The sequence below is a fragment of the Scylla paramamosain genome, chromosome 18, assembly GCF_035594125.1.
Source record: "Scylla paramamosain isolate STU-SP2022 chromosome 18, ASM3559412v1, whole genome shotgun sequence".
NCBI classification, from domain to species: Eukaryota; Metazoa; Arthropoda; class Malacostraca; order Decapoda; family Portunidae; genus Scylla; species Scylla paramamosain.
In genome coordinates, this window is record NC_087168.1 from 18,132,150 (window position 1) to 18,142,149 (window position 10,000).

Genomic DNA, 10,000 nt, shown 5'->3' on the forward strand with positions numbered 1-10,000 from the left:
AAAAAAAAACTAACATGACACAAAATATAAAAAAATATATATATGTATGCAAATATAAAAAAAAAAAAGGAAAGAAAATACAAAATTACAAATGAAAACAATGCAAACTTACAATTATTACACACACACACACACACACACACACACACACACACACACACACACACACACACACACATCAAGCATGCCTACCATCACGAACAATCTTGAATATTACTACCTCTCTGTCGCTCTCTGTCTCCCCTGCTGTGAGTGAGTGAGTGCTTTATGTAACATCTCTCGAGAGGAAGGCGAGTTGACAGTGGCGGTTTGTGCTGCCGTGAATAGAGGGAGTAAGCTCTTCGTTGCGAGGCTGTTTGTTGTGTTATTGTTGGCCTGATAAGAGGACAAAGCATCTTCGTGTGACTATTCTAAGGGCCTCGCCGCTCCTCGTTCTAAGTGCATTGATGTAAGTGTAGTTGGGGGCCTCGGCTTTTCTAGGTATTAATAAATGTCTCTGGGTGTCTTGGGTGTGTTTTCATGATTTTGGTGATAGTTTGACAGGCTCGAGTGGAATTGTTTGGGATTTTTCCGAGTGTCTTTGTGATTGTAGTGTTGGTATAGCAGGATTTTTCGAGTGTTTTTTGTAGTTTTTTGTGATAATTCGTATGTTTCCGATTCTCAGCGATTGGAATGAGATTGGCATTGGAGTAAGATTGGAATAAGTGCCCTGGTGTTATTATAAAGTTTGTTTTATGTGGCATTGGGGTAAGATTGGAATAAGTGCCCTGGTGTTATTATAAAGTTTGTTTTATGAGATTCGAATACCCAGCGTTAGTACATGATAAACATAAGTATTTTTGGGATTATTATGGATGTCCTGCACGTGTGTTCAGAATCCTTTGCATTGTTTTAAGACTGGAATAATTATCTCGGTGTTAAGTTTGCTTGATATACTTCGAAATATCTTCATGTTACTTTCAATTTAACTGTATACACTTCAAAATCCTCGGTCTTATTACGAGGTTGGAATAAATATCTTGATGTTACTAAATTTACAGTACACACTTCCGATTCTTGGTGTTAATATACTAAAAGATCGAAATTAAATAGTGTAGCGTTACTTAGGATACCTAGCATCATTACCACAAGATTGAAACAACTACTAGGGCATTACTGTTAACTTAACTCTGTATACCGTGAACACTCGGAGTCTGTGAAAGATAGAAATCAGTACTGCAGCGTTTACTCTCAACCACTAACTTTGCCATAACTTCTCTGCCAGCTGATCTAAGTGTTTGTATAATTCAGCTTCTTGTACTCGTCTCAACCGTTGTTTCACTAGGGCATCTAATGTGAAGCTTTTTGTGGTTACCAGCTCAGACAGTATCAAATGGCAGCGTGTAGAGGAGAGACTTAATGGAGTGAGAAACCTAGTACCGCTCTAAGTGTGTGTTTAATTAAGTTTTCCCATAATACTCGTCTCAATCGTTGCTTCATTTGAGTAAATCTTGTATATCGCTTTTTATAATTATCAGCCTAGACGTATCAGTTTGCAGGGTGTAAGTACAACGGCTGATGGGACGGGTAATTAAAGTGCTATTGCTTCAAGTGCGTTTTTAATTAACCTTTCTATAACACTCGTCTTAATTGTTGTTTCACTTAAGGGTCTTATGTATCGCTTTTAATGACTATCAGCTCAACACAAATGTATCGAGCGACAGTTGAGTTGAGTCGCTGGTCGGGAGTGTTGCCTTTGAACCGCCACTCCCTCACGTGTCTTCTCACTGTCTAGGTCTTACGCTTTCTTCTTTCTCTTCTTATTTCTTTTCTCTTATTACCCAAAACTGATGCAGTGTTCTGTGTGTGTGTGTGTATTATAAGGGGTGAAAGAGTGAGGAGCTGGCATCGTATCGCATTGTAACTCCAGGGATTGATAAAGCGAGGAATTAACATTATATTGCATTGTAGCTTCAGGAATTGATAGAGTAAGGAAATCAACAAGGTTTTCAGTCCGCCATCCTCGTCCCCGCTGCTCATATTTCAAATAACGCTTGAGTGAATATACGAGATCACAGGTGTTTTAATCCGCACGTGCTTATCCACAGGTGTTCTTGAGATATTACACACACACACACACACATGTTAAGTGATATGTATAGATGTAGTGGCTGTGAAGAACTTTTTTTATTTTTTTTATTTAGCGTTTAGTCAATTTAGCAAGAGGTTGTAGGAGCTGACTGATTGGTTGAAAGTACTGTATTTATAGGTATGAGTAAATTTAGCTTGAGTTTGTGGGGGTTGATTGAATGACTGAACACTCGGGGGTCAAAGGAAGGTGGTCATATGGCGCCGCAAACGGGAAATTGAAATCCCGAAATGAAAAATTCAAAGTGTAAAATATTAAGAATTTGTTGGAAATATCAAACGAAGAATCTCTCTCTCTCTCTCTCTCTCTCTCTCTCTCTCTCTCTCTCTCTCTCTCTCTCTCTCTCTCTCTCTCTCTCTCTCTCTCTCTCTCTCTCTCTCTCTCTCTCCGTGTGTGTGTGTGCGTGTGTGTGTGTGTGTGTCACGCCTAAAATATAGCTCTTTTTTTCCCACTTTTCTTCCTACTCGCTCATGACGTCAGCAGTTTCCCGCGAGAGAAATCTACTCTGAAGGCTGAAGACGTGACGCTAGAAATGAACTTGTTATTCATCTGTTGCTTAAAGAGAGAGAGAGAGAGAGAGAGAGAGAGAGAGAGAGAGAGAGAGAGAAAGAGAGAGAGAGAGAGAGAGAGAGAGAGAGAGAGAGTCGTGCTGCGTCGCTTCTTCCTCTTTTCTGCTTTTTCCTAATACGTGTTTCATTCCTCCATTCATCAAGTCTTCCTCTCACTTTTCTCCCTTCCACTTGCCTCCTCCATGCACTTTTCACAGGATTATCTTCCTACACCTTAAAAACATGACCAAACCATCCCAACCGCGCCTCTCTTGCTATTTATTACTGACACAACTCCTACATCCTGCCCTGATGTCTTCTCTTCTCTCAGTAAGGGCCACTCCCATCCTCCTTAGCAACATTTTCATCCCTGTCCTCTGCAGCTGTTTCTCTTCCATCTCAGCGTCCATGCCTCTGCACCATAGAAAATCGCCCTTGTAGGAGCCTAGAGCCTTTAAGAATACACAGCTAAGTTACGCCCAAGTTACCAGTGGAGGGAGTCTCTCTATCGTCACACGTCGCTATGAATCAAGTTAACGATCAAGCTTTGCCGTGTACACCCCTCGCAGCCACAGCCCGGCGCCCCGTGGTCTTGTCCAGCGGCTGGTTATCGCTCTAACCACGCCTCCTCAGTCATGCCTCGTGCTAAGGGTGCTGTATTGTGTGGCGCGCGGCAGTAGAAGGTTAGCAGTCTCTAGCTTCCTCAGATTTTCTCAAGTTTATTTCCCCCACTTGAATGTTTTCTTTACACTACTTGACCCCCAAAGATAATTTCCGCTTTGATTGATTAAGCTGCCGGGATTTATTTTCAGTGGAATTTCCATGGAGAATTTCTAAAGAGCAGAGGAGAGATAAAGGAAGGAAGAAAACGTTATAAGGTGGGACTGGGAAGCTCCTGAGTGTTTTCACGAGTTTTATCTTGATGAAAGGAAACAATACAACCAGTGGAGAGATGGAGAAAGGAAGGATATAAGGGGTAAGAAAGTGTTAAATAGATGAAAGAAGAGCTTCAGGATGGACATAGTTTCAGTCATGAGAAGGAAGTACATAAACTTTCCAGAAGACACTTATAAGGAGGGTTAACTTGTTGTTGTTGTTAGTGGTGGTCGTGGTGATGGTGGTGGTGATGATGATGGTGGTGGTGGTGATTAGAGTGATGATGGTGGAGGTGGATAAGGCGGAGGGCAGTGGTTAATATGGAAGGGGACCTGGACACCGGCGGGACGTGACTTGCAGGTGAAGACGATCGGCGCGGCAAGGACACACCTGGCGCCACGCTGGTATAAACACACAGGTGCACGTGTGACAGTTACCTAAACACACGTGCACTCGCTTACAGTAACCGGCGCTGCATTCGTCATTTCATCGCATTAAAACTCGTATTCTGAAACTCTTCGTTCTCACGCCACCACTATTTTTCAATGCCACATAGGTGGTTAGCAGGGTTCACAGGTGTGTTTCCCCTGTTAATAATATATAAATCTCGGTAATCTATCACCTAAATCGTAAAAAACACCAAGAAAAACCATTTAACTTCAAATTACACTTTCTGAAACGCTTTGCTCTCTCACCATGACTATTTTCAAAGGCCACAGAGATGGTTAGCAGGGTTCTCGAGAGTGTTTCTCCTGTTAATAATGTAGAAAACTCATTAATCTGTCTCTAGAACCGTAAAAACGCTCTTGAGAATCCGTGTCACTTCAACTAGAGCCTTTGGAAAGTAGTGAAGATGCGGGGCAGAAGTGTCTCAGAATATGGTGGTATAATAGGCTTGTATTATCTTTGGTCCGGCAGCAGTCAGACAGGCGTCCGTTCGTCACCCACTCACCCTGCCAGGCGAGAGAAAACGGAGCCATTTCGGGGAACACTTAAAACAAAAAACGGAGTTGAAGTGGAAGCTATCGGAACTCTGACAGGTAGACTTTGATAATCGTCTATTCCGGGTGAGTGTGGCAAGTGGTGTGTGGCGGTGAGGTGGTGAAATGGTGAGGCTGGCGTCCAATATACACAACACACACAGCATTCGCACAGGACACACCCACACAACACACCACAACACCCCCACAACAACCAATACACCCATACCACCCCCTACCCCACAGCACAGCACGTCCACAGCACACACACGCCTCACACAACACCACATCCACACAATAAACCCCCCACCTCCCCCCAACAGCACATACAACACCCCGCCCCACAACACAACCGCCTCCCCCCAACATCACAGCACGCCCACAGCAAAGGAGGGTGGGAATAAGGGGTAACTGGAGAGCCGGTGGGCGGGCTGGCCTCTGTTTTTATTCCTTGCGGGGTCAATGGACGACGGCCGCAGGGAGCACGAGGGGCAGTAGCAGCAGCAGCAGCAGCAACAGGCTGGCTGGCGGCGGGGTGGCCTCCTCAACGCTCAGTAACATGGGACTGCTGTTACGGTGTTGTTGTTGTTGTTGTTGTTGTTGTTGCTGTTGTTGTTGTTGTTGTTGTTGTTGTTGTTGTTGTTGTTGTTGTTGTTGTTCTTGTTGTTGTTGTTACTACTACTACTACTACTACTACTACTACCACCAGCACCACCATTATCATCATCATTATTACCAGCATCACCTTGTGTGTGTCTATGTATGTATGTATGTATGTTCGTACCTATGTGTGTGTGTGTGTGTGTGTGTGTGTGTGTGTGTGTGTGTGTCCTATCCTCTGTGGCTTGTCGAGTACATAGCGTCGGTGAATAGGATCTGGAGAACAAGGCCAAAGTTGTGGACAGTAATTGGTGTTTATCAAGCACCGTTTAGTGCCACACCGCGACCAGTTATCTAGGGCCCGGCACGCAACGCCCCGCCGAGGCTGACCCTCACTGCCCATCACGCTCCTGCACTCCTGGGCCCTTGCTCTGAAACGCTCTGCTCTTCTATCACGACTATTTTCAAAGGCCACAGAGATGATGAGTCGGGTTCTCAAGAGTGTGTTTCCTGTTAACAATGTAGAAATCTTGTTGATCTGTCACTAGAACCGTAAAAACACACTTGTAAACCCGTGTAGCTTCAACCAGAGCCTTTTGAATTTAATGATGGTGCCGCCAGAGTGTTTCAGAGTATCATCCCTTGTCGCGAGTCGAGAACCCTGCACCTCACACCGTTTCTGCCCCTTTCCTCAACTTTCAGGATAATTTCAGGCATTTCATTGTCCTGTTTCTCCAACAAGCTATAGTTGACGTCGTGGAGGTCTTGAAGGGTGATTTTCATGATTCTGATGGTAAGTTGACGTCATTAGGGTCTTCAAGAGTGTTTTTCATGATTCTGGTGCTAAGTTGACGTCAATGCTGTTTTTTCATTATTCTAGTGATACTTTTAATAAGGATTTGCGTCGTCATTTGGGAAGAACGTCCCCTGAGAACCTGACTAATTAACTCCTTTGAAAAATAGTCCTAACAAGAGAACAAAGTGACTAATCATCTCTAAGTATTCTGAAAAGTAATCGCGAGAGAACAAAGCGAGTCCTCTGAAGAAGTCGTAATGAGAGAACAAAGTGACCAATCATCTCTCAGCCTTCTGAAAAAAAGTAATCCTTAGGAGAGAATAAAGGAACCAGTCATCTCTAAAACCTCTCGAAAAGAATCATAATGAGAAAACAAACCGATAAATCATCTCTAACCTTCTGAAAAGTAATCCTGATGAGGGAACAAAGCGACTAATCATCCCTAAGACCTTGAAAAAAAAATATCCGTATCAGAAAACAAAGTGACCAACCATTAATAAGGCCTCTGAAAGGTAATCCTAATGAGAGAACAAAGAATACGACCCAGCGTCCTCTGAAATGCTGTCTCCTTGCAACACCTGATGGCTGATAGACTCCTGGCACCTCAGAGGACTTGGAGTGAGGGAAAACTCAAAGCGCAATGGAAACAAATGGAAACAAGAGGTTAATTAAATTCGCACCGTGACTGTACATTCTCAGCTCTGAAAGTGGAGTCCCCAGTCTCATAAAAAAGCTGAGTGTGATGGGAAATTAATGCCGCCTTCTGATTCGTAACATAGATACGCCACTAATTTGATACAGAGTCACGGAATGAGCGGCTTTTTGTGTGAAAATTAAGTTGAATAAGATCAGATAAAATAAAAAAAATATGTTTGCCTTATTATAATGAAACCCTAGGAAAATTAAACTGTTCAGACCAACCTTACATATCAACACGATGCTAATACGTAGGTAAACCTGAGTGGCGATATAAGACCATAAGAACACAAGGAAGAAGGTGGTAACTGCTAGTGTGTGTGTGGCGAATATCACTATTTATTTATTATCAGAAGTCAAATGTTCAGTGATTTTATAAAGGAAAAGTAACAGTAACAGCATTAGGCATTATAAGAGGAGGCTAGGTAGGTTTATGGAAGCTGATAACATACACATAGGGAAGCCGTAAGAAGTTGTCAACCCTACACAAGCCTACACAAGCCTATAACTCACTACCCACAACCCCAAAACTCCCACGGATGAGATTGGACGTTGGAAGTGTAGGCAGTGAAGGCGGCCACGTAATAGGCGCGTGGGCACCTTACTCCCGCCGCGGGGCACAAGGGCTGGGCAGTGACGGGGCGTCCAGGCAGAGGCCACGCCCCTACCAACCCCGGGCCGTTCCTGACGCCTCGTGTGTGTACTAATAGGTGGTGTGGTTAATCTCAGCACTACCTGACTGCTCGCACGTTCTGTCTCATGGTCTGTGGGTTTGTTAAGGTGTTTTGTGTTGTGCCTACGAAGTGATGCATTGGTTATGTTTATACTCGTACGTCTGCGTGATGCTCAAGGTAACAATGTCTTCTTAGAATTTTGTCTTCTTGTCTTGCTTGTTCTTCATTTGTTATTCTTTTTTCTGTGTTCATATATTTTTTTATTTTTTTATGTTCTGCTTAAGAAGTGTTACGTTCATTTTTATGCGTGATGGCCAGTGATGATATCTTGTTACTGTTTTGTCTCCTTATCTCCTCCTCTTACGTCTTCATTCGTTCCTGCATGTTATGTGTTCGTAGTTTTGCGTTCTGCCTACGAAATGTTATATTATGATTACGTAATATCTTGCAGCGTGACGATCGTGTCCTTTCATCTCATCTCTTGTCCACCATTGTACTCTTCATACCCTTGTGTTCTGTCTTCGATACATCACAACACTTATGTCTCTATTACTTCTTTTTACTCATTGTTACGTCCACATTATTGTTCTGCCTTCGAACCGTCACGTTACTTATTAGCTGACTTAAGTATGAAGCCCAAAGTAATGATACACTTAACACTACACTCACGTCCTCACATCTCCCTTACCTCTATTGCCGAGACGTTCTGAGGAGTCATGGCGGGAAGCTTCTGATGCTATGAGAACCGAGACGCGACTGACGCTACAAGATGGAGCGGACATTTGCGTAACACTCCTGCAACATAATCTCGCTGACGTATAGCCACTCAGTCTCGCTCTGCTGTGACGCAAATGAGTTTTTCCCACGGAGGTGTAAAAGGGAAATGCATTCGGGGGAAACGTGCGTACCTGTGTCTTGGCATCTCCGGTAATCCCCCCCCCCGCCCCTCAGCCACCTGGCCACACGTCACGCGAGCTTCCACTGATAACTCTTCTTTTTTTTCGTTATAATCACTAGTGAGGTCGGCCGCTCTTATGTTGTCACTAGTAAGTTCTATTATCTCCTGCTTCTTCTTCCAGTCCCAGCTATGTTATGTTTCTCTCACTGCGGTGCTAATGGCAATTATTGTTTTTTTTTTCCTTCTTTGCCTTAATCCCTAGTGGTGTCAGCCGCTTTGTTATCTCGTGGCTGGTAAATTATCTGCTATCCTCTGTGTCTTCTTCATCCAGTCCCAGCTACCTAAAGTTTCTCTCGCGCGCGGTGCTACTATTATTATTTTTTTTTATTCTTCAGCTTCTATGTTTAAACTGGTACATTCTATCCTCTGCAACTCCTTCATCCAGTTCTAACCACCTCATGTCTTTCTCAATTCCTTCCCTCCATCTAAATCTTTTTCTTCCTCTCGATCTTCTCCCTTCCACGTATCTCATCCATGTTCTTTTTCCAGTTTTTTCTTCTTCATCTTATGTTGCAATCGGTACATTCTATCCTCTGCATGTCCTTCATCCAGTTCCAACCAGCTCCTTCTTCCAGTTCCAACCACTTCCTTCATCCAGTTCCAACCACCTCCTTCATCCAGTTCCAACCACCTCATGTCTTTCTCAGTTCCATCGCTCCATCTAAATCTCAGTCTTTCTCTCGATCTCCTCCCTTCCACTTAGCTCATCTATGTTCTGTTTTTCAGAGTTATCTTCATCCTCAAAACATGACCAAACCATCTGAACCTTGCCTCTCTTGCCTCCTCCCTCATTGACATAACTGCATCTGTCCTGCTGTCCACGCTTCTCCTTTCCTTGCTCTCCTCTCCGCATCACCCATCGCAACATTCTCATTCCTATCTTCTCCAACTCTTCCTGCCTTCTCACTGCCCATACCTTTGCCGCATAGAAAAGAATCTATGTAGGAGCCCAGAGTGTTTAAGAATACAATAAGATTCACATAATAAGTAAAAGTGATGCTTCTAATGCGCCTGGTTGTGCTCTATCAGTCATACTTGTTTATTAGTGTGCTGTTAATGCGCTTGGTCTTTTATTTGAACACGTAGAGGAAAATTATTTGAATGTGGGGATTTGCTACTGTAGTTGATTAGTGATTATGTTTTGTTCTTCACTATTAATGTTATAAATGAGTTTTCACTGTGATGATTGTTTTTATTTTAGCTTCTAGTATCGAAAGAAATGAATAGACAGTTTTATGTTTATATACACACACACACAGAGAGAGAGAGAGAGAGAGAGAGAGAGAGAGAGAGAGAGAGAGAGAGAATCCGTAATTGGTATGCAACTCTCTCTCTCTCTCTCTCTCTCTCTCTCTCTCTCTCTCTCTCTCTCTCTCTCTCTCTCTCTCTCTCTCCAGGATCAGCAAATCAAGCACTTTTCAGCAGTTGGCAGAATATTGCATTGGTAGTTGTGTGGAATAGACCAGGTTAGGAAAGAAAGGCTGTTATTCTTACTACTACTACTACTACTACTACTACTACTACTACTACTACTACTACTACTACTACCACCACCATCTCCACCATAACTCGGCCAGAGATTCGTGATCATTCGCACAATAATATAACGACGGAACATAATAATTTACATTCCGAGGGCCACGTATGTGCTTGGAGAGAGAGAGAGAGAGAGAGAGAGAGAGAGAGAGAGAGAGAGAGAGAGAGAGAGAGGGGGAGGGGGGATAGCAAGCAGTCACTCAGCAAA

The 10,000-nt window shown here is 43.4% G+C and overlaps 1 protein-coding gene across 2 annotated transcripts in view; it reads right to left on the reverse strand.

Moving 5' to 3' along the window:
* The window catches only part of LOC135109225 (tetraspanin-9-like), a 33,423-nt gene that overhangs the window by 17,538 nt on the left and 5,885 nt on the right, over positions 1-10,000 (reverse strand). The window contains exon 1 of one of the 2 annotated variants that reach the window (XM_064020442.1): positions 7,987-8,062. The exons of the other annotated variant lie outside the window; for it this stretch is intronic. Within the exon in view, the coding sequence (XP_063876512.1) occupies positions 7,987-8,016 (30 nt within the window). The 5' untranslated portion in view covers positions 8,017-8,062. Of the gene's footprint in view, positions 1-7,986; positions 8,063-10,000 lie in introns of those variants that run through there. 2 annotated transcript variants of the gene reach the window in all.